This window comes from Bicyclus anynana, chromosome 11, assembly GCF_947172395.1.
Source record: "Bicyclus anynana chromosome 11, ilBicAnyn1.1, whole genome shotgun sequence".
NCBI classification, from domain to species: domain Eukaryota; kingdom Metazoa; phylum Arthropoda; class Insecta; order Lepidoptera; family Nymphalidae; genus Bicyclus; species Bicyclus anynana.
Window position 1 is genome coordinate 5,166,147 of NC_069093.1, and position 25,533 is coordinate 5,191,679.

General features: G+C 38.2%; 1 protein-coding gene across 1 annotated transcript; it reads left to right on the forward strand.

Moving 5' to 3' along the window:
* The first annotated feature begins 488 nt into the window (after window positions 1-488).
* On the forward strand, window positions 489-25,059 carry LOC112044782 (serine/threonine-protein kinase/endoribonuclease IRE1). The gene is made up of 15 exons (XM_024080738.2): window positions 489-745; window positions 820-934; window positions 4,538-4,789; window positions 5,592-5,786; window positions 9,675-9,915; window positions 10,538-10,767; window positions 14,490-14,833; window positions 16,899-17,080; window positions 17,198-17,347; window positions 19,122-19,261; window positions 19,743-19,933; window positions 20,445-20,578; window positions 21,190-21,337; window positions 21,916-22,104; window positions 22,884-25,059. The coding sequence occupies exons 1-15, from the start codon at window positions 674-676 to the stop codon at window positions 23,349-23,351; spliced, it is 3,051 nt and encodes a 1,016-aa protein (XP_023936506.2). The 5' UTR covers window positions 489-673; the 3' UTR covers window positions 23,352-25,059.
* The last annotated feature ends 474 nt before the right edge of the window (window positions 25,060-25,533 follow it).

Below are 25,533 nucleotides of genomic sequence, written 5' to 3' on the forward strand. Positions count from 1 at the left end.
TGTGTTGTAGAATAGCATAAAACGGTTCGTAATTTCTTTTTTATTACAAGATGAAGTTACGTTTAATTTATAGGTATTTCTAACTTAATTATATCAAAACAATATCGATTCTATTACTGAAAAAGAAAAACAATCGATTAATTTATTTAAGCAAAGTGTTAGTTGGCTTGTGTAAAAATAAGATGTGCGTGTGTTGCTTTGCTTTGAATTGTGTGTTGTTTATAGACACAGAATTTATTTATTTGCGTTAAATATTTTCGATGTGTGAGTTTACCTCATCCCCCTCAATAAACGACACAATATTTTTGTTGGTAAATTTGGGTGCGATACAAGTACATAGGTATTTGATCTGAGATCTGAGGACATTATTAATAGTTGGTTCCTGACCACGATGTTTTTGAACGAGTCAATCAAACCCCTGTCAGCAGTTTGTTATGAAATATTATCATCGCTGTCAATGTCATGCTTATTGAAGTCAAACTCAAAGTCATTAGTCAAACGTCACACAAAACTTGAAAGTCAAGTCAAGTAAAGCAAAGCAAGTGTTTCGTAAATTGCGATTGTGACTTTAATTTGTATTTTGATTTAATGCGGCATAACATACTGAGTTAACTACAAAAGCATTTTGAAATGGATATAATACTTAATAATAGTAGATAAGCCTAAACAAAAGATGAAATCTATATTTATTATATTAATTGCGTTGGAGGCCTATGTACTAGGGACTGAGAATATAGATAGAAAGGTAGTGCTTGTTCACATCAAATATTAAAGTGCAAGGTGAAACGAATGTGAGTTTCATGTTCCTTTGTTTTGCAGGAGATCACTGAAGTTAGGGCTCTGGACGACCGGCCACTGTTGTTCGCCACGTTAGGAGGCGGCATGGTGGCCGTAGAACCACTAACTGGAAATGTTATATGGAAACTGAAAGACGGTAACTATCTATTTAATATATTATGTTGTAAGAAAAACAGAAAAGTAGGATTGACAGAAAATTCCTGGAAACTTTATAGAATATAACATCCATATCTGACCGAAAAATTGTAGGCAGTTTTAGGAAACTAAAGGATATAATTCCAATATTTGACAGAAAAATTTTAGGCAGTTTTAGTAGCTTTAATTGAAATCAAAAGGTTTCTCGCTCTAAATTATTAATTACAATTTAAATATTAAAAAATTAGTAACTCTTTTTGATTATTCTATTTATCTGATTAATAAAGTATAAAAGACATGCTTTGTAAATGACACCTTAATTTATACTTTTTACTATAAAATATCATTATAACTACATTTTATCTTGAAACTAGCTTTACCTCATGGTTTCTTACACATGTCCCATTTTTGCCAACAAAGCTATCTGTTAAAGTGCATATTCTACAAATCAAACAAATAAAAGATCACTAAAATTCAGTCCAGGTACTCTCAAATAATAAATGCTGTAACTAACCTGGCTTTGTTTTAAACATATAGATAAATAATGAATATGTTTTTTGAGTCAGAGATAATTATGGCTATCTTACTTTAATGAAATACTTAATTAAAAAGTTTGTGCAATTTGTTTTATAATTTTTTTAAATACTTTGGCACAAATATCATTCATCTTATTATTCCTGTATGCACTTTTTTGATAGGTCCTTCATTGTGCACAATGAACTATATTTTGTATTACTGAGATTTCATCCTTTTTAGATCACTTTTTATTACTTAATTACTTAAAAAGTAATAAAAAGTGATCTAAAAAGGACGAAACAAGAAAATATTTCAGATAGAAATCGAGAAATGTATGTAAATGTATAGGTAAAAAATTATCATGGCACCTACTATATACCTACTGTGAATAAGCAAGGAACGCCTTAATTAAACATGGTACATGTAACACAGTAGGTATAAAATGGGTGAGACCACGGCTCTACCATGAACATTTTTTACCTATACATTTACATACATTTCTCGATTTCTATCTGAAATATTTTCTTGTTTCTTGTCCTTTTTAGATCACTTTTTATGTAGTCGGGTTATACTTTTAAACTTTTTTTTTTTTGGTAAAGAATATACCCCAGAGTTTTGGAAAATACTCCCCAGCACCCTGTATATAAGATGTAATTCTAAAGTCTACTTGTGAAAACATATTCAATGTTTCATTTTATATTTTTGTTTTAATTAAGAACATTATAGTTTAGTAAATAACACAGTTGAAATACTGTTGAGTAGATTTGGAAATTAGTATAAACTAAACTTGGACATACTAAACTTATATGGAAGTATCCATACAATAGTTTGGGTTTAGCATTGATATATCAGTCAGTTATCCTTTTATAATATAGATTAGAATTATCTATCTATTTTCAATGGTTGGTCACAAGGGGCTGGTATAATTTATTATCATTTTTATCAAAGCGTTTTTTAGCTATTTATTTTCTTATCTCTCACATATTCTGAGTCGCTTCCATTCCACATGGCCGGCCACGTGGAGTTATCGGCACAGACATGTCGCGACGTCTGAGTAGGGTTTCCATGCATACCGATTTTTTGGGACATTCCTAACTTGAGTATTTTTTTAGTGGAAAGAACAAGTTAATGTTAATAATTTTTATTATTATTTATTAGGAAGCCTTAAATGAATATTAATGTTAATTTTGTACAGCTACCCACTTACATGTTAACTCAGCATGAATTATAATTATTATATCTTGATGTTAAGTGGAAACTATCAGATGGATACTATATGCCTACTCTGTTATATAAATAGGCAATACTTCACATGAACTGCGAGGAACACGTCCTACCATACGACGTCCAACGCCAATCAACCTTATACCCCTTACACTACTCGCGAAGTTGATCGAAGTTAATCCAATACGATAGTGTCAAAACACTGTGTCAACTTCGTGCAACCTCGCCTCGCTCAACATCCGATCGTTGTCGTGTTTTGCGCCCGAGTCAAATGATTCGAAGTTAACACGAAGCACCTCTCAACACTCAATCAGCTCCTTTCAGGACTTGGTCGAAATTTCGAGGTGAGAGTGTATTGGAAGCTTCAAGTATTGTTGTTAATCCTAATGTGCCTGAAATTATCTACTTATAATCCCGTTCACTATTTATTTTCTTATCACTCATACATTCTGAGTTGGTCCCATACCACATGGCCCAACACGTGGAGCTATCGACACATACGTGTAGTGACAGCTGAATAGGGTGACCATGTATGCCGACATATTTGGGATATCCTGATTTTAATATTTTTTTTATGAAGATGAAGGAACAAACGCATATTTCACCTACTGTTATGTATAAAACTATCGTCTATCGAGTAATTCTTTGCATGGCATAAAAGAACACGTCCCGCAATTCGCCACTCTGCGGTCATTGACCTTCGGCGTTGCAATTTGAATTTTGAATTAAGCCTCATGTATGACGAATGACGAATGAATGAATGAATGGATTTACTTTCTTGTTGTATACACATAAAAATACAATTATGATTACGTTATTCGGAAATAAAGTTAGTATTAGAGAGTACAAGAGCGTTGCCGAATCTCAACCAATGATCGAGCATAAGTCGGTAACATACATGATTTATATCTATACTTAAAATAAAACTGTAACAGGTCAAATTCTGTACATTGAAGATATTTTGAAATTTTTTGTTGGAAGGCAGTATATAATCGATACTGAAGCCAAAAATATTTTTTTTTCGATTTTTTGTCTGTCCGTGATTTTCTTAGCCGGGCATCACGCTGAAACTACTGAATTAATTCAAATGAAACTTGGCACGGTTTAAGAGTTAAGACCATAATATGGAAAAGGTCATAGGATACTTTTTATTGCGAAAATATAATAATAATAATTACAAATCATTTTTAGAGTTACAGTTTTAAAATTTGTGCATAAATCATAAAAAAAAAATACGAAATATAAAGTGATTCCATGTTTTGTCCACTTCATATTTGGCGAACCTGTAAAATTTCACGCAAGACTGGGCATTCATTGTTGACGCGTTATCAACGACAACGGGTTTTCATGAATATTAATATGTTGATAATTATATAATTCATCATTAATCTATATTAAGCAATATTATAAAGCTGAAAGTGTATAGACGCGCTAACGTCAGGAACTACTAGTTCGAACTGAAAAAAAACTTTCATTTTTGGATAGCCTATTGAAAGTTACGCAATATATTATTATTAGTTTTATTAATAACAACCCATATTCGGCTCACTGCTGAGCTCAAGTCTCCGAATGAGAGGGTTTAGGCCAATAGTCCACCACGCTGGCCCAATGCGGATTGACAGACTTCACACACGCAGAGAATTAAGAAAATTATCTGGTATGCAGGTTTCCTCACGATGTTTTCTTTCACCGTTTGAGACGTGATATTTAATTTCTTAAAATACACACAACTTGAAAGTTGGAGGCGCATGCTCCGGACTGGATTTGAACTTACACCCTCCTGAATCGAAAGCAGCTCTACCTGCTTATTGTTGATTAATGTGACAATACTAAATTTTTATTTTTTTATTTTTTTGTTTTCCAGAACCAGTAGTGAAAGTACCGAATCAGCATGCTAACTTGATGCCACAATTCCTTCCCGATCCTCGGCATGGTTTCCTCTATATGTACGGCCCTACTGGCGACAAGCAAATGCTCAAGAAGTTGCCTTTCACCATACCAGAGCTGGTCGCCAACGCACCGTGTAGATCCACTGAAGGGATTTTGTATACGGGGAAGAAAAGCGATACGTGGTTCATACTGGATCCCTTGACTGGAACTAGGGAACAGGTTTCAGGTAAAACTAGCTTTTGTATTTGTTTCAACCGTTATGTCTATACTAATACCAGCGGGTGCCCGCGACTTCGCCGGCATTCAGTTTTTCACAAATCCCGTGGGAACCATGGATTTTTCCGGGTTGAAAGTAGCCTATGTGTTAAAATCAATTTTCATTCCAAATTTCAGTCAAATCGCCAGAAAATTGACAAAATTTCATACAAATTTTCATCCCCTATTTTATCCCTTTGGGGGTAGAATTAATCATAATCCTTTCTTAGCGGATGCCTACGTCATAACATCTAACTGTATGTCAAATTAGCCTTATCCGTCCAGTAGTTTGGGCTGTGCGTTGATAGATCACTATGTCAGTCAGTCACCTTTGTTTTAAATATTTAGATTATAAAGAGGAAATAAGAAGTTTCAGAGCCTTATTCAATACAAACAAACAAACGATCAAATCTTTCACCTTTATAATATTACTTAGTATAGAAGTATAAATTACAATAAACCTTGCTGCATATGTTTTGCAATTTGCAAATATATATTATACATAATATGACTCTCATACATGTGATAGTGTACACGGGGTCAGGCAGCGACATGGTTTTTACATCACGTTACGTAGACGCCCCGTTGTTCACATATGAGATATTAACGATGTGTAGAAACCGAAAGGATTTTCTCCATTAAAGATCCTACTCCTAACAAGTTAGCCCGCTTCCATCTTCAATTACATCAACACTTACCATCAGGTGAGTTTATAGTCAAGGGCTGACTTGTAAATAATTAAAAAATATATAGCCAACGAGGGTTCCTTCCAGGTTTCGACACGTCAAAGATATTCAAGAGCGAGTTCGAACATACGTGCCCACCGGACAAAAAACGCGGTGTGTTCGTCGCGCGCACGGAGTACAACATCCTCATGCACGACTCCAACAACGAGAACCAGATGTGGAATGTTACCTTCTTTGACTACACGTCGCATGCCATGGCCAAGGAGTTGCTCAACGATTATGGTATGTATTGCTTGTTTATCTTCAACACATCATCATCATTATCAACCCCATATTCGGCTGAGCTCGAGTCTGCCCTCAGAATGAGAGGGGTTAGGCCAATTAGTCCACCACGCTGGCCAAATGCGCATTGGCAGACTTCACAATCGCAGAGAATTATGAAAATTCTCTGGTACGCAGGTTTCCTCACGATGTTTTTTATTCACCGTTTTGAGACACGTGATATTTAATTTCTTGAAATGCACACAACTGAAAAAGTTGGAGGTGCATGCCCCTGACCGGATTCGAACCCACACCCTCCGGGATCGGAGGCAGAGGTCATATCCACTGGGCTATCACAGCTCATTATACCACATATACTACATTTACAATGTTCAAATACGTATAAATTAACGATACCATATTTAACCCTACATCCATTGGTCACAAGTCCAGGACTCAGCTCGGAGTTTTTCTCTCTGCCACGCGATGGACATGGCTCCCGGTGAATCCATGGATTGCTATTATATTCGTTATTGCTTCGACACTTAGACACAAACTTTTTTAAAATGTTGGTCTGTCTGTCTTTTTGTCAGTGTTAATGACTGGGACGCTCACTAGAAGATACTGGAAAATCCATATTTTCCAGTATCTTCTAGTGAGCGTCCCAGTTTATACTTTTTATACAGCAAGGTTATACTTTTCATCTGAATAAATTCATTATTCCAGCTGTATTTTTTAATTTCATAAAGCCGCGAAAGCCGCGTTCACTAGTTTTTTCTAAAGTTTGTACCATCTTCACTATATTTGCAACTTGAGTTATATTTTGTATAGTCAATCTATTCCAGAAGGCCCGTTTGGTTTAGTATTTCGTGGTAAAAGGAAACACGTTAGTGTGTATAAACCGAAAGTGTGTTATCACTGCACACACACACACGCAACGCAATATTTCAGCTAATTCGGTTCAGTAATCAAGGCGTGAAAGTAATAAACGTTCATATCATCAAAATCATCAGTTTTCGCTAATCTCTGGAAACCATGCATTTTTTCGGGATAAATGTTATAAAAGCCTATGTGTTAATCCAGAGTAAAATCTATTTCTATTCCAAATTTCAGCCTAATTGCTTCAGTAGTAGCGGCGTTAAAGATTAACGAACATCCAAACATCCATACAAATCGCGTTTATAATATTAGGATAGCCTTCCTTGATAAATGGGCTGAACTGAAATAATTTTTCAAATCGTACCAGTAGTTCCGAAGATTAGCGCGTTCAACCAAACAAACTCTTCAGCTTTATAATATTAGTATAGATTGAAAAGTAATAGGTAAATAAGTCCATCGGGAATTCCATTCTTTGATTAGCACGCGTAGGAAATTGGTTTATGAGCGAAAAAGACCTCGTAACAAAATAAACTTAAGCCGAGTATTGACATATCTACGAGTATATAAATCATGTGTACAAATAAATGTTCGTGTTACCTTGAGTGATACGATTACCTATGTTTTTGTATGATAGTACAATCGATACGGGTAATTATAGCCCATACAACTGGAACAGAAGCGTTAAGCGAAGCGAAGCGCTGGTACAGTAATCCATACTACCGTACATACATTGTAATATTATAAAAAGTATTTCCGTCTATCTATTCATGAAAAAATATAATAAAGGGTACTTTTAGTAGTTTGTTTTTGACAAAGACGTAGAAATTAGAGATATGGGTTGAATAAACTGAAAAATCTACCATCTTAGATTTCATCGCCTTATGAGTCATTTGAGAACGAATTCAAGTGATAATTGGACGTTGAATGATACACACACTTTATCACAATACATATAATATATGTATACAATTCGTAGATCAGTGCCATATTTAGATTCTGATAGGTCATTGATTGATCAAATTGAACAATATTTTTTAGTCAAATTGATGGAATTATAAGATGTCCCATTTGTTGTTTTTTTAAGAATATGTATTTTTTTTATATGACTAATATTTCCATTCCCCGCCAACTCGTCGGGAAAGACTATTTATATTATAGCTTGGCAATATCGTTCGTTACACTCCCGATGGTCCGCCCGGGCCGGGGGGCGTGTAGCGATGAATGAAAACTCCCACGACTGATGCACCTCACTTCCCTGCATGCAAGTTTCACACCCGAGCAGTCTTTCCCCCCGTCGCCCGCATATCATGGGAGTGTCTTCAACAAACTTGCCAAGCTATAGAGTGAGTACGATAATAGTCCAGCGGGGCGGGGATCGAACCACCACTCCTTGGTGAAGTGTCTAAACGCTTTTTACCGTCGCGGCCTTAGTAAGATGCGTGTCATAAGATATCTCGTCAAGACATTAAGTCTTGTTGTCTACCAATAGCAGCGACATCAAAAATATCGTTCTCTCTTTTGTTCTATCGACAACGAAGGAGAGAGCGATATTTTCCGATTTTGATTTCCACCTGTTGGTCGACAATATAATATTTTTTTTCACGAGAAGCGTGCTAGACACTTGTTTTACAATATGCAACCTTGTGCCTATAAAGCAAAGGCATATGTTTGTGGATGCGATCGCGATGGATTTACAAAATGGAGGTCCTGGGTTCGATCCCCGGTTGGGTCGATTGAGATTTTCTTAATTAGTCCTGGTGGGAGGTTTCAGCCGTGGTTAGTTACCACCCTACCGACAAAGACATACCGCCAAGCGTTTTAGCGTTCCGGTACGACGTCGTGTAGAAACCGAAAAGGGTGTGGATTTTCATCCTCCTCCTAACAAGTTAGCCCGCTTTCATCTTAGACTGCATCATCACTTACCATCAGGTGAGATTGTAGTCAAGGGCTAACTTGTAATGAATAAAAAAAAATACATATTATTCTTTGCGAATGTTTATCTATAATTGGATTATTAAAGTGGAAGAATGTCATACTTTTTGTTGATAATAGCGCCTACTTTGTAAAATAATCACAAATCGTAATCAGTTCCTATGAACAAGTTATCGTCTTATTTAGCGAATGTCATAACAATATTATGTTGTCGTAGCTCTCTTTATAACAAATATTAAAGGTGTATGCACACTTAAGCTGATCGCACAATATTGGATCGGTCGAATTGATAGAAGTGGTGAAATAACGGAATTTTCTAAAAGACAAAATTGCTATATAATCTACGAGTATTACGACCTTTATGAAAGCGAAACATCACGAAATATCGACAATACAAAATTTAAATTTGGTATAGTTTATGGATATACAAAAACGGATATTGCAACATTAAGAATGTTTAACGGCGGATGAAGTCGCGGGCGTCCGCTAGTTAATTTACATGTATACACATTCACGAAGTAGTAGTTTTCATTTACTTATCAGGGAAATGTAACTGGATATGGTACTTATGCCACGATGCCGAATACGATTGATGGGATTCATTAAAAACATTTGTGTGATATAATATGTTATAAAAGTTTATCCGATATAGCTATTGGCGGGCGTAAATTCTGCTTATCTACGCGTTCATATTATTAATTAGCTGACGCCGCGCGGTTTCACCCGCGTGGTTCCCGTTCCCGTAGGAGTACGGGGATAATATATAGCCTTCCTCGATAAATGGGCTAACACTGAAAGATTTTTCAAATCGGACCAGTAGTTCCTGAGATAAGCACGTTCAATCAAACAAACAAACTCTTCAGCTTTTATATATTAGTATAGATTTATAGTAATATGATAAAATGTTATAGGTTACGATGTGGTAAGTTGCAGCAAGGACAGTTTAATTATGCAAAACATAATTCCCCGCTGCTTTAATACACGACATGTCATATCGATCAATGTGCGGTGGGCGTTTAGTAGGCGTCAACCATTACTTCGACTGTTTGATCTCTTATCAACCGTTACGCCTTTCATTCTGTGATTCTCTTGTTACAGGTATAATTCATTTCACTTCAACTTCAAGTGGCCGGGTAATGTCGTTCGACAGAAAAACCGGCGACCTTGTTTGGTCGCATAACTTCGAAACGCCCGTCATAGCTGCTTATTTGCTAGACAGGCAGGGACTGATCTCTGTCCCTTTCAACTCTATCGGCGATGACACGTTAGACCACATTATGGAGGATGCTACTACTTTGAGAAATGGACAGGGGATCAAAAATTCTAATATCGAATTGTAGTAAGTATCATCTTTAAAGGACTTGTTACTAGAATAATAGTTCTATTATCTAAGCCAATCTTATGGGGCTGGTACTAGCTATAGAAGCCATAAAAAGGAAAAATCATAAATGTGCATAAGTTTGTGCACAAATATAAAGGAATTGTTCTCTCCATTCTCATTGTTGCATGGCAAAGCAATCCAAAACTATAGTAATCAAATACACTTAAAATGGAGGTATAATTTATCAAACTTACTAATTCAGGGATTGAGGGAGGGTTGAGGCTCACGCCTAATAGCTTTGCATAGTCTCTGAGCAGTGGCGTGCACTTCATACATGCATTAAAGTACTGCGTACCCTTAGAATTGTCTTCTTGGTGCTTATTAAATACAGATTTTTTCCAGTTTGCTTAATTTTATTACTAATGCATACAATGATCGATAATCTTATGCACGCCACTGTCTCTGAGGGATCTATTAACGCCGACGTTGCAACTTCAGAGAGATTTCTCAATTCCACTAACATTTTTATTTACTCCTACTATATTCATAACTCCTTTAATCATAAGAAATAGTACTATCGAATCAATCAATAGGCAAAGATTTAAAAGCAGGTGATAAAGAAAGTTTCTGTAATTTTCAGCCCAACTTTATACATCGGCGAGCACAACAACGGACTTTACGCACTTTCTTCACTAGTGGACAAAAACACGGTTACAATATCTACAGGGCACAGTCGACCGCTTCTCCTCGAAGGGCCAGCTACAGAGAACCAAGCAAAAGGCGACAAGGAGACCTACGAGCCCTTCAAAAACGTTCATTTTCAGCTCAACGACATCAATCTTCATGTCACACCTCCATATTTGCTACTAGGTAAATATATTTTTTATTATTTTTTTGTCAGTTACGGGAATTGCTGATGTTCAAGTAATATTTGAGATTCTGGTCTGATTTGTTTAGTTTATTGAATTTTTAAACAACATTCTACATAGAATTTCTCACGAGTAGATGTTTAGGCACAGAATACATATGTGCAAGTACAGAAAATTCACTCCGCAACGTCATTTAAGTAAATAGCGACTTTCGCTACGACAGAATACAGTGCAATTCAGTTTGAACAAAATTAATAGCCTACCGTTTTATTTACCTACAACTGTTCTGACATCATTAGTATTTTAGGGTTGTCTTAGTATTAAATTCCCACGTCAATCATAGTATTTTGCTTTATTCGAAATTAAAAGGGAAACTTGAGGAATATTACTTATTTAATAGGGCTATGGCTATGTGGATTGTGGACTCACAAGGGCTCTTGCAGACTTGCAAGTGAGAGTTTCGAATTCATCACTATCTTTCTCTTTCTATAGTATCGTGTTAAAGAGAGATAGAGGTGAATTCGAAACTCGCACTTGCGAGTTATACAAAACGTCGCTACAGTATGGCCCTCCTAGTGTAAGATGTTTTCCATAAAATCTAGGACCAAATTTCAACAAGTCTATATTTATTTATATAGAAGGAAAGTTTGTGAGATATAGGGAGTAATCTGGATAGATTCCTGGATCCACTAAACCGATGTAGAAAGACAAGTTATTTGTGAGTGTATTAAGAACTTCGCAGGTTAATCTGCGGGTGTCTGCTTGTAAATCTATATACAACGTGTCCCAAAATTCAACGATAAGCGGGCGCCAAAAGATTGACCTGCTCATGAGCACTTAAGGAAAAATAATAAAAAAAATATACCTAAATTTTTTTTTTAGTTACAAAATAAATTTTAAAATTCTTTGAAAATTTACACCTTGTATGATATTTTGAACTACCGCAGCTACAATTTCTTAAATATGCTTAAGATTTTTTTTGTATCGGAACCTAAGTAGTACTACTATTCACCACAACTCTTAAAAACACCACAATGCCCGCAGTTTTTACACAAAAAAAAATCAAAATATTTTTTTTCCCTCAAATTTTTAAAGATTTTTACTTTCAGTCTACTTTGACTCATGGTCTTGCAAAAAAAAGTATGAACACCGCTATGGCAAGTTATTTTCAAAGTTGACGCAACTAATCAAGATTTCAAAATAGTATAATACCCTAGGATAACTAGTCACAAAAAAAAATATGCGTACCATTTGTAAACAAGAACCAAATTTCTTAATTGTTCTTGTTGTTAGTAATAAATTTTACTATGTTCCAAAAATGTGTTTGTTATTTTAATTACACAACATTAAAGTAAATGTTCGAATTGTTTTCCACCGGCATTAATACAGGCACGACATCGCCTTAAAAACGACCGTTTTATTTTTCGCGCATATCTTCTAGCATTGATATGTGCCGCAGCCTGAGTGATTTTTTGCCGAAGCTCGTCCAATGTCGTAATCGGTTTTGCGTAGATCCTGTCTTTGAGACAACCCCAATAAAAGAAATCCAGGGGGTTTAGGTCGGGTGATCGGGGTGGCCATAGGATAGGACCAAGTCGCCCGATCCAACGCCCCGGATACTCGTGGTCTAGGTATTGTCTCACAGGACGAGCGTAGTGAGCTGGGCAACCATCATTTTGATACCACATATTTTGAAGGTCGCTTAGGGGGACGTCTTCTAGTAATTCTTGCAAATCATTTTGTAAAAAGTTCAAATAACTGTCCCCATCTAAGTTTCCTTGTAATTCAAAAGGCCCAATCACTTTTCCATTTAAAATGCCCGTCCATAAGTTGACCTTAAATTGATATTGGGATTTGTCTTCTCTCATCAGGTGCGGATTCTCATTGCTCCAGCTGTGTAGGTTGTGAAGATTTAAATAGCCATCTTTCTTGCAGGTTGTTTCATCCGACCATAGTACTTTATCCAAGAACTGAGGATCTTCCCGATGCTTTTGAAGCATCACTCGGCAAAATGCGATCCGCAGTGGATAGTCCCGTGATAGTAACGTTTGTACACGTCTGTAATGATATGGGTGTAGCCGATGACGTTTTAGTATTCGATGTGCTGAACTTTTTGGGATTCCCGTAGCTGCTTCTATGGCACGCACTGAGGTAGTTGAATCAATGTTTATTTCATTGAGAACTTCTTCATCGCATTCCGATCTAGGTCTTCCAGCGTTTCTTCTAGCTGACGGCAAACGACCCTCCGAAAACGCTTGATGCACATTCATAAATACCCGATAATCTGGATATCTTTGAGCGTTTGGGTACCTTTCTCGATACAATCTGCTAGCAGCGTTAGCATTGCACCGACATTCTCCATAAATGAGATGCATGTTAGCGTATTCCATCGGCGTGTATGGTTGCGGCATGATAACGCTAAACAGTCCAAAATACACCAAAAGTCCAATTCACAAAACACAGGCACAGTCCAAAATAATGCCAGGTCAGTTCAGTTTGCAGATCACTTAAGTCCAGTCCAAAATGCAAAGCCAAAAGTCGTTAGTACGAGAGCCACGTCAATTGAATACGGAAAGTTGCGCAGTAAACAAAGGAGCAGAGCGTACTGACTTGCTGGGAACAGGATTTTCTTTACCTGCATCATTGTCATTCAACAAAGAACATCTGTCTATCCCTCTCTAACGTATACTTATCGCTATCTTTCTCTCTCTCTCTCTCTCTTATTTTTAAATGTTATCGTTCGTTCCATTAAAATTCTAGGAAATTTCAACGTATGACTCACATCATTTTGTGCATAAAGTAAAAGTGATTTCTAGGAGCAAAAACATTTTAGAAATTTAGTTCTTGTTTACAAATGGTACGCATATTTTTTTTTTGCGACTAGTTATCCTAGGGTATTATACTATTTTGAAATCTTGATTAGTTGCGTCAACTTTGAAAATAACTTGCCATAGCGGTGTTCATACTTTTTTTTGCAAGACCATGAGTCAAAGTAGACTGAAAGTAAAAATCTTTAAAAATTTGAGGGAAAAAAAATATTTTGATATTTTTTTGTGTAAAAACTGCGGGCATTGTGGTGTTTTTAAGAGTTGTGGTGAATAGTAGTACTACTTAGGTTCCGATACAAAAAAAATCTTAAGCATATTTAAGAAATTGTAGCTGCGGTAGTTCAAAATATCATACAAGGTGTAAATTTTCAAAGAATTTTAAAATTTATTTTGTAACTAAAAAAAAAATTTAGGTATATTTTTTTTATTATTTTTCCTTAAGTGCTCATGAGCAGGTCAATCTTTTGGCGCCCGCTTATCGTTGAATTTTGGGACACGTTGTATATAAAAATGAATTGCTGTTCGTTAGTCTCGCTAAAACTCGAGAACGGATTAACGGATTTATTTTATCTTGGTCTTGAAATGTTCGTGGAGGTATAGGGAAGGTTTAAAAGGTGAGAAAAAATCAAATAATTTCCGGGAAAACCCTAAAAACTGCCCTTTTCTATTTCCCATACAAACGTTTAAGAGTCGAGCGGTAGGGGTAGGGTACAGGTAGGGTAGGGGTAGGGTAGGGGTAGGGGTAGGGTAGGGGTAGGGTAGGGGTAGAGGTATAGAAGGGTAGAGGTATAGAAGGGTAGAGGTATAGAAGGGTAGAGTAGGGATAGAGAATAAGTGCACTTATGTCAAAACGAAGCTTGACCGGGTCCGCTAGTAATAGTATAATTTGTTTCAGGACATTATAAAGTACCAGAACTCACGACAACATGGATGCCACAACTGCCAAACACGAACATTGTGAACCAAAACATACCCAAAAACAATGGCATGAAACTCATAAATGGCCAAGTACACTCAGACACGGAAAAAGATGGTGAAAACGAAACTAAACAGACCCATTCAGTGTCTGTTTCTGTACAAACTGAGGATTTGGAGATACAGGAGTTTTCCTTCAGGCCGGTGATGTGGTACAAGCAGGCGTATATATGGCTGCATCAGCAGGAGAATAAGGCTTTGAAGGTTTTGCTTATAATTCTGATGGGGTTGGTTGTTACCATGTTTTGGTATTTACGGTATCAGGTTCGTATTTTTTTTTTAATTTTGTATGCTATTTGTGGGAATAATTGAATAGTAAAAACTTGTTTATCCGGATGTTAGTTATACGGAGTCGCGATTATTCAGATCAAGATTTCATCAGATCAGATTAGTCAACTGTGATCAATAGGCCTATAGGCATCAAATATGTATTATACGAGAATAACTATAAATAGTTTAAAAAACTATAAAACACGCTTTTTCATGCACTACAAATATTGTATTTTAGTCACGTGACTATTTTTTTCGTATTCCTGATAGCAAACCCTTTTTTTATTTGATATCCATATCGCGGGGGGTGGATTTAAAATAGATAGTCCGCCATCTTGGGGAAGCCGCCATATTGGATTTGTAATAACGTTTCTTAGCTAGTCATGTATTGTCATCAGAACTCCAGAGCGTGTGCAAAATTTTATCCTACACGAATACCGGAAAGTGGGTCAAATTAAGATTCCAAGATATGTCTTTCCTACATAGTTAAAGTGATTGGGGAGGCCGTTATATTGGATTTGTAATGATGTTTCTTAGCTAGTCATGTATTGTCATCAGCACTTAGAGCGTGTGCAAAATTTCATCCTAATCGAAAACCGGGAAGTGGGTCAAATTAAGATTCCAAGATTTTCTTACATAATAAGTTACAAGTGAAGCTAATAAAAATAAAAATATAAAGCGTGTAAAAAGAGATATTATCGACAAATAGTTAATCTCATATCTCTTTCGTTCCAACGAAACTAAAGAGAGAGAGAGAGAGAGATATTTTCTAGTCTGGTATTGTTTTTCTTTCATCTCGAGTTAATGTTTCGTCATTACATAATCGACATAATCTTAGGCCTTCAAACTAACTTACCCTGCGAGAGACACCTGCTAAATATCTCTGTAACTTGCTTAAAGATCTTGGCCTCAAGGCTGCGAAGTAGGATTCTAACAAACGTGGCTAAACAGGGAGAACAATGCAAGAGAAGGGGAGTTTTAAAGGAATTTCTTAACGATAAATCCAGGTCACAAGTCCCGGGCTGCCTGGAATTTCTCTCTGTTCCTCGATGAACCTGGCACCAGCATGGTGAATCCATGGAATGTTAAAATAATCGTCTCATTTATCTCATCGGCTTTGGCCGTGGCTAGTTACCACCCTACCGGCAAAGAAGTACCGCCAAACGATTAAGCGTTCCGGTACGATGCCGTGTAGAAACCGAAAGGGGTGTTGTGATTTTCTTCCTCCCAACAAGTTAGCCCGCTTCCATCTTAGATTGCATCATCACTTACAATCAGATGAGATAGTCAAGGGCTAACTTGTAAACAATAAAAAAAATATCAAATATATGTTTACACCTGTTTGAAGTCAGTGTCACCAGTTTTCAAATATATTCGTATGTAACATAGGTATTACATAATAATGTGTTTCATTTAATGTGTTAATAATTTGTTTAGAGTTCATTAAGAAATTTTCAATTTGCCGCGAATTAAACTATAACTTGTAATCAATATACAAATAAGGCTCGTACAACATGTTTGTTCAGCTGATAATATATTCTCAATCATATCGTAATACCATTCAATTATATAATATTATTAAAATACATTATTATACAATAGTAAAATTATTCTATTAACCCTAATACCATTTATAACAATAATGGTAATTACGATTCAAAACTAACTTATAACCGATAATACCATCATTCGTAGAAATGTACGAATTTACTTTAATTTTTTCGAAATAATATTAATTCTCTCCAAGAAATGCAACACTAATAAGAGTAACATTGGCGGATTGATGACGTTTTCAACGCAATAGTCGTTTTGACGTTTGCTGTCAAATGTCATGTCATAGTTGCTATAGGGGCGCCATCTTGATATAACTCAAAAACTTGGGTTTTAATTTTATTTATTTCTTTTTATTTAGTTACTTTTTATTTATTTCTTTTTATTCACTTATTTATATGTTAACTTATACCCTGTATTTTTAAAATTTTAATGATACGGGGCACAAGAGTGGACCTGAAATGGATCATCTGTTTTGCCTTTAAAATATTAATGATTTATTCCTTAGGCTCGCGAGTTTCAACAGCTTTCGCAAGGCGGTTCCCGTAGCTCGAATGCGTCGACATCCTCTCAGGGCGAGATTACCGGTCAGTTGGTGGACATCGGCGACGGCGAGGTGCGCATCGGACGAATCACGTTCAACACTGACCAAGTGCTGGGGAAAGGCTGTGAAGGAACTTTTGTGTACAAGTGAGTAAATTTTTTTTTATAAAATATTAATTTTGGACTTTTAAAAAGTATAAACTACTAATTATTGCTGATGTAAATGACGATTAGGTATTTTAAATTGTTATATAAAAATTATAGGGGCATGTTTGACAAGCGAGCGGTGGCAGTGAAACGGTTGTTGCCGGAGTGTTTCACGTTCGCGGACCGCGAGGTGGCGCTGCTGCGCGAGTCGGACGCGCACGCGCACGTCGTGCGATACTACTGCACCGAACGCGACAAGCAGTTCAGGTGAGACATTGTTAGCTAGCACGAGCAGTGCAGCGGCAGTGAAACGGTTGTTGCCGGAGTGTTTCACGTTCGCGGACCGCGAGGTGGCGCTGCTGCGCGAGTCGGACGCGCACGCGCACGTCGTGCGATACTACTGCACCGAACGCGACAAGCAGTTCAGGTGAGACATTGTTAGCTAGCACGAGCAGTGCAGCGGCAGTGAAACGGTTGTTGCCGGAGTGTTTCACGTTCGCGGACCGCGAGGTGGCGCTGCTGCGCGAGTCGGACGCGCACGCGCACGTCGTGCGATACTACTGCACCGAACGCGACAAGCAGTTCAGGTGAGACATTGTTAGCTAGCACGAGCAGTGCAGCGGCAGTGAAACGGTTGTTGCCGGATTGTTTCACGTTCGCGGACCGCGAGGTGGCGCTGCTGCGCGAGCCGGACGCGCACGCGCACGTCGTGCGATACTACTGCACCGAACGCGACAAGCAGTTCAGGTGAGACATTGTTAGCTAGCACGAGCAGTGCAGCGGCAGTGAAACGGTTGTTGCCGGAGTGTTTCACGTTCGCGGACCGCGAGGTGGCGCTGCTGCGCGAGTCGGACGCGCACGCGCACGTCGTGCGATACTACTGCACCGAACGCGACAAGCAGTTCAGGTGAGACATTGTTAGCTAGCACGAGCAGTGCAGCGGCAGTGAAACGGTTGTTGCCGGATTGTTTCACGTTCGCGGACCGCGAGGTGGCGCTGCTGCGCGAGTCGGACGCGCACGCGCACGTCGTGCGATACTACTGCACCGAACGCGACAAGCAGTTCAGGTGAGACATTGTTAGCTAGCACGGGCAGTGCAGCGGCAGTGAAATAAGTTATGCTTGAGATATGGGATGCAGCAAGCCGAGATTCTCAAATATCTATAAACTAGCGGACGCCCGCGACTTCGTCCGCGTGGATTTTAGATTTCACAAATCCCTCAGGAACCATGGATTTTTCCGGGATAAAAGTAGTATATGTGTTAATCCAGGCTATAATATATAATTCGGTTCAGTAGTTGAGGCGTGAAAGAGTAACAAACATTCATATCATCAAAATCATCAGTTTTCGCAAATCTCGGGAAACCATGGATTTTTTCGGGATAAAAAGTAGCCTATGTGTTAATCCAGAGTAAATCGCGAATCGCGGGTATTGCCTTTAATATAAACACGCATGGCCTAAAATATATGTACGAAAAGTCCATGGTCCTTAAGTGTATTAGAAGTGGACGCAAGCGAATCAGGAAATGTCTTTATAACCTGCTTAAAAACGAACCTCACTAACCAACTGCAGCAAGATCTATATTAGAAAGGGTATTCAAAGCTGCTTGTTTACGTGCAGTGGCACTAGATGGCGCCACTCACACTTTAGATTGCGCTATGGCTTGTTCATACCAGAGTATATGAGGCAAGCCATCGGTTTGCCAAATTGTTGGTGTTCTCAGTTATTGGTGCCTACATTGTTTAAATAAACCCAACACCCATCGAGATCAAGTCGTAGTTTCATTTGATGTGACCCGCGGCCCCAGTTCAATAGTGCACGGTGGGTTTGGGTGCTTCGGCCCATACACTGCTTTAGTAGAATGCAATCAAAAGTGATTGGACAGGGAGTACAACACAAGCAGAAATGTCGTAAAGGAACTCCTTTTTCACTCGGGTTCAAGTCCCAGGCTCTGCTCGGAGTGTTTCTCTCTGCCACACTATAGAGCTGGCACCGGAAAAGTGAATCCATAAAATTCCAAGATATTTGTCTCATTCTGCAGGTACATAGCACTAGAACTGTGTTCAGCGACTCTACAAGATTACGTGGAGAACAAATTGAACTACGAATGCAATATAAACGCAGTAGAGGTGTTACGACAGGCCACACTCGGCCTATCGCATTTACATTCCATGGATATTGGTAAGCGATGTGATTGTTAGTCTATGTAAAAATTGTATGTGTGTGTATTGCGAATCAAATTTATAGTTGTGGGTAGTGCAAAGACACAGATTGGTATTAAATATTTTGGGTGTGCGAGTTTACCTCGTCCCCCTCAAAAAATTACAGATAATTTTGTTACATAATTTGGGCGCGATGCATCTCCATATCTAATTCCTCTATGTTAATTATAAAGTTTGCACAATGCTGGGCATATTTTGCACATCAGGGCATAAAAATAACCTTAAATGCGCCAAGCAGACATGAGTCACATTTCAAAAATCAAAGATTATTTTTCTTAAAGAATATTTGCCATATCTCTTTAAACATGACCAATATTTTAATTCCCCTCTAACTAGTCGGGAAAGACTGTATTAGGAGTGGGTTCGACAATAGATGATAAGTCCGACCGCTCTTACCGTTGAGCTATTGAGCCATGAGTTACTCTGAACCTTCTTTTCAGTCCACAGAGACATAAAACCTCACAATGTGTTGTTGTCTATGCCGGCGGGGTCCGGCGATGTGCGGGCGATGATATCGGACTTCGGTCTGTCAAAAAAGTTGATAACAGGGCGAGTGAGCTTCTCGCGACGCTCTGGCGTCACCGGAACAGACGGCTGGATCGCGCCCGAGATGATCAATGGGGAAAGAACGGTAATTTGTAATCATTGTCATATAATTTTATTAAAAAAATAAATATTTAGCTTGTAACCTTAAAGTTTACGACATTTATATGTTAAAACTAAGGCCATGGACAATATTTTTCTTTTATATTCTTTGCATGTTATCCCTTGACCACAATCTCACCTGATAGTAAGTGTAATCTAAGATTGAAGCGAGCTAACTTATTAGGAGGATGAAAATCCACACCCGTTTCGGTTTCTACACATCGTACCGGAACGCTAAATCGCTGGGCGGTACGTCTTTGTCGGTGCAATTTCATAAATAGAGTCGTGCTAATCCAGTGGATATGCCTCTGCCTCCTATTCTGAGGGCGGAGATTCGAATCTAGTCCGGGGCCATGCACCTCCAACTTTTCAGTTATATTTAGACCAGTCTTACAGTAGCGCCTCCCTCAGTTTTACACATTGACAGTAACTTTTTCATGATGATATACTTTTCCTTACATATTTAATTAATTATCCATAACGTGTTTTACTTTCAGACTACGTTGGTAGACATGTTCTCGTTAGGGTGTGTGTTCTATTACGTGCTGTCGAAAGGCTATCATCCGTTTGGAGACATGTTGAGAAGACAAGCCAATATATTGACAGGAGATTATAATTTAGATCAGTTAGAGTAAGTTTGATTTCGAATTTATGTATAAAAACATATATTATTTAGAAAATTATCTATTAAAAAAGTAAAATTTGCGACATTAAATAAAGGTCTAAAAAACTCTCCCTTCTTAGCGGTTGCATGTTTATATGTGTTTTTAACGCTTTTTTATTTCTGTCAGTTCACTGTCATCATCATCGTATCAGTCGATGGACGTCCACTGCAGGACATAGGCCTTTTGTAGGGACTTCCAAACATCACGATACTGAGCCGCTTGCATCCAGCGAATCCCTACGACTCGCTTGATGTCATCAGTTTGGGATTCTACCAACACTGCGCTTTGTAGTGCGGGGTCGCCAATCCAGTAGCTAGCAGTAGGTAGGAACCCCAACGATCATCGGCTCTTCGAACTATGTGCCCCGCCTATTGCCACTTCAGCTTCGCGACTCGTTGAGCTATGTCGGTGACTTTGGTTCTTCTGCGGATCTCCTCATTTCTGATTCGATCACGCAGAGATACTCCTGTGAGACTCTGAGCCTTCTTACGAGGCACATAGTTAGCGACCAAGTCTCGGAACGATATGTCATCACAGTTCACTGTAGGCCGCATAAATATTTTTCATTATTTTTCAGCAAAGTACTGCCTGAGGAAGAAATACTGGTGACAAAGATCCTGATCCGCGCCATGATATCGGGCAAGGCGAACGCGCGACCGCCGTGCGAGACTGTCCTCAAATATCCTATATTTTGGGGCAAGCAGAGTATATTGAACTTTTTGCAGGTTAGATCTGTTTGTTTTTATTGAATTCTTACTCCGGCTGTTTTATTTTTTCAGTTGAAGAGGGAACATGTGTTACCAGGTGGAAATCGGTAGTTTTCGTTGATTATTTCGATTTATTTGTTGCAATTATCAAGTAATGGACGTTTTGGAGTTTGAAGGGATGGGAACAAACAGGGACTTGTTGATTATTTCTACTTTTAGAGAGTTGTAATTATCAAGTAATGGGGGCTTTGGAGTTTGAAGGGAAGGGAACAAATATAGACTCATTGATTATTTCTACTTATAGATAGAGGGTTGCAATTTTCGAGTAACGGAGGTTTTGAAAATTTAAGGGAAGGGAACAAGTATAGACTCATTGATTATTTCTACATAAAGAGGGTTGCAATTATCGAGTAATGGAGGTTTTGGAGTTTGACGGGAAGAGAACAAACAGGGCCACATTGATTATTTCTTCTTGTAGAGGGTTGCAATTGTTGAGTAATGAGGGTTTTGAAGTTTGAAGGGAAGGGAACAAGCAGTGTGGAGTTTTTGATTTATTGTTCGACCTAACGAGGTTCTTCTCTAATACTCTTTCACAGGACGTTAGCGATCACATAGAGAGTTCCAGCAAAGAAGGCATAGAGCACCCTCTAGAGAAGGGCGGGAGGCGCGTCATCCGAGGAGACTGGCGCTTGCACGTCTGCTCTATGGTCGCGGACGACCTGCGTGCGCGCCGCACTTATAGAGGGGACCGCGTCTCTCATCTGTTGAGAGCCATTAGGAATAAGGTAACTGTTGTCTCGCCCATATTTTACTATAGCTTGGCGAGTTCGTAGATGACATTTCCATTATATGCGGGCGACGGGGTGAGGAGGGGGGGGATTAAAGGACCAGCGCGGGTGTGAAGACGTGCGCGCAGGCCATTGCTACCGGCCTGCGCGGACCATCAGGAGTGTTTTTTTTGCCAAGCTATAGTATGTTTTTCACAAATGCCATTGAACCATGGATTTTTACGAAATAAGAAGCCTATATTTTTCTCCAAGGTCACATTTATTGCTGTATTAAAATTCATCTGAATCGGTTTAACGGTTTGGTACTGAAAAGGTGAGAATAGACAGATAGTCTTACTGTCACATTTGTGATGTTAGTATGGATAACTGCGTTGTTGGTCCAGTGCTTATGGTATGTGACTTTACATCATAAGACTATGTTTGAGCTATGCCATAATCACAGGACTTATACAAAAACTTCGATAACTTGCTGATTGTGTCCCATACAAAGTCACCATTGATTGATTCTATTTTTGAATAGAGCTTTTTTAAACTAAAAGACAGCCTTAAAAAGGTCTCTTTTCGTAGATATACTTAACCTCTCAAGTCTTGAGGCATTCGACCTTTTTAGTCTGTGCAATGTGAATGTCTCGTTCATTCGATGCGCCCCTCTGGCGGGCTGGCCCTAGAATTCTGCAGAACATTCAATGGCGACCCGCTCGAGGACGGACTTCCGGCGGTTTACATTAAATGTACTTGAAATTTTGTAAATTAACATAAGTATTCCTTATTTACAGAGACATCATTACAGTGAACTGGACTCCAAAGTTAGGAACAGTTTAGGGAAATTGCCCGACGGTTTTATTACATATTGGACGAGGAGATTCCCTCTCCTGCTCCCACACGTGTGGTTACAAATGCAAATGTACAGGACAGAGGACATTTTGCAAGCGTACTACCCTCATTCCTTCACATTCAATCGGGACGACGTTTTAGAACTAAATGATGACACAGATTACATAGAGGAAGTACCAGTAGACGTTGATCCAGATATTAATGGGCTTTTTCTCAAAAGCAAGGTTTACTATGACAAAAATGATAAAGACAAAAAGTTTTATAGTCGCTCGCCGAGAAAGGTAACCGATTGGCGCAGTGAACAAATTGGATATAGGCCACGACAAGATGACGTAAGACTTAGAGACAGACATTATAAAAAAGAAAAAAAACAGGAAGAAACTCCTATTTGGACTCTTCCTCCACAGTAATTTAAGGCGAAATTGTTAATTTTATAATAGTGCTACATGTGTTATAGTTAATTAATTTAATCAGTATGCATTTTATACGAAAGTAATAGACATTAGTGGAAGATAAGTAATTACGATTTGCGACTTAAAAGACAAACCGATTTTGACGACTTTTAAATAGTTTTATAATTTTTTACTTGGTTGTCATCGATCGGTAAAAAATAACGGCGTAACTTATAATTAACACTCAAGAAATAATGTCTACTTTAATGTACGTATTTTGTACAGAAAAAGTGATTTCTTAGGAGTGGACGTAGCAATGATAAGTTCTTAGGACTTATAAATACATAATACACCGTGCTACCGGCCGCGTCTATAATCCGCCGCTACATGTATGTATCCATTACGAGAAACTCTATAGTAATAATAAAAATTAGCTGAAGCACATTCACACGCTATCGAAAAAAAATTAAAATTGATGAAAAAATTTCAGAACATCCTGTTTCATTCTGTTTGGAAAGAAGAAGTTAATGAACTTTAACCTAGTTTCAGAAATTTTGTTGTTTAATACCTACATACCTACTATTTTTGATACACCTAGTCGGCGGCAGTGTCTTTACTAGGGTTGTTAATAAAATATCGATATATCAAAATATCGATATTATCACTTAATAGCGATAAGTATTCATTACTAATATTTTTATGGACGATATATCGATAGTTCGATATTGAAACGTAGATATCGATACTAGATATTTTTAACAAGTTTTAATTTTTTATATCCCTCGCAAATTATTTAAACTAAAACATTATCAAACATAATCTACTTTACTTTATTTATACTTTATTACGTAAAACGTAATGTATTCGTAACGTAACGTAATGGCGGTACGTCTTTGTCGGTAGGGTGGTAACGAGCCACGATCGAAGTCTCCCACCAGCCAGGCCTGGACCAAAACCCCAATCGGCCCAACCGAGGTTCGAACCCAGGACCTCCGTCTTGTAAATCCACCGCGCACACCACTGCGCCACGAAGGCCGTTAAAATTCCGAACTGATCGGATTTTAGGTTGCTATTCTGTAGAGTGATGTTGTACGACTGACCGACGAGTATTCGATCCAGATAATTGTTACAAGTCCAATTCAGTGTGGTGAATAAAAATCGTTCGCAGATTATTTGAAGCGCTGACGGCCGCGTCACTCGCTCACGCACAAGTACTGATCGGGTATCAGAGATTCGATCAATCGCGATCGACACAGGTCTAGTAAGGGTTAACACCCGTAAATAAAATAAAATTTAATTTAAAGAAATAGGTTAAAGTGAATGACCTCAAAGCTCAAAGGGACCGACGGGCTGCCGACGTGACTGCGGCGAGGAGGTAGGTAGATGTTTGAAAATACAGGATGTGTTAAAATAATCGATTTTTGAAAGTTTATTACAATTGTAACTCCTTGAATTGTACTTTGTTTTTTTTTTAATAACACTGATGGATAATAGACATTGGGTACATTATGAGGGATTTTGGTTTAAGACGAATAACGTAGCGCGGTGTATACATGCTAAAAGTCATTAGCAAGATGACAGCCAACGTAATAGTAGGGGAGCCGAAGAGGGGATTTTTGCAGTTACTCGAGCGCGGCAGATAAACATAAGGGACGTTATACCATACCTTGCACGTTGTTGAGTACCTCTACCAAGTATGAGACCATAATATTGGTGGGTACGTTTAGGGCAACCAAAAAAAAACTAACTTCGGAAATACTCAACCAGCACGTCAGATAAGGATATAGTAGGTTAGATAATTACTAAAAGGTGTACATTTCGAAAATCTAACGATTTGAGCGTAATGTAGTGGAGTTTTATGAATTTAAATATCGCGTGACTCAAACGGAGAAAGAATTCATCGTGAGAAAACCTGCATACCAGAGAATTTTCTTAATTCTGTGGGTCTGTGAAGTCTGCCAATCCGCATTGGGCCAGCGTGGTGGACTATTGGCCTAACCCCTCTCATTCTGAGAGCTAAAGCTCAGCAGTGAGCCGAATATTAGTTGATAATGATGATGATGACTAGTAACTTATTTAATTAATCCGAGTAGCCTGCAATGCCCGAGTAAGAACGAGTTTACATGGTGTGTCAATAATAATAGTTAATGATGTTCACAATGACTTTACGACAAATTATTCTAAGGTATATCATGCGCAC

Excerpts from the sequence above, each read along its gene's own strand:
- LOC112044782 (XM_024080738.2), top strand. The coding sequence starts at position 674 with ATGAAATCTATATTTATTATATTAATTGCGTTGGAGGCCTATGTACTA. Across the intron at positions 10,768-14,489 it reads ACCTCCATATTTGCTACTAG|GACATTATAAAGTACCAGAA; the intron begins GTAAATATATTT and ends AATTTGTTTCAG. Across the intron at positions 20,579-21,189 it reads TATAATTTAGATCAGTTAGA|CAAAGTACTGCCTGAGGAAG; the intron begins GTAAGTTTGATT and ends ATTATTTTTCAG.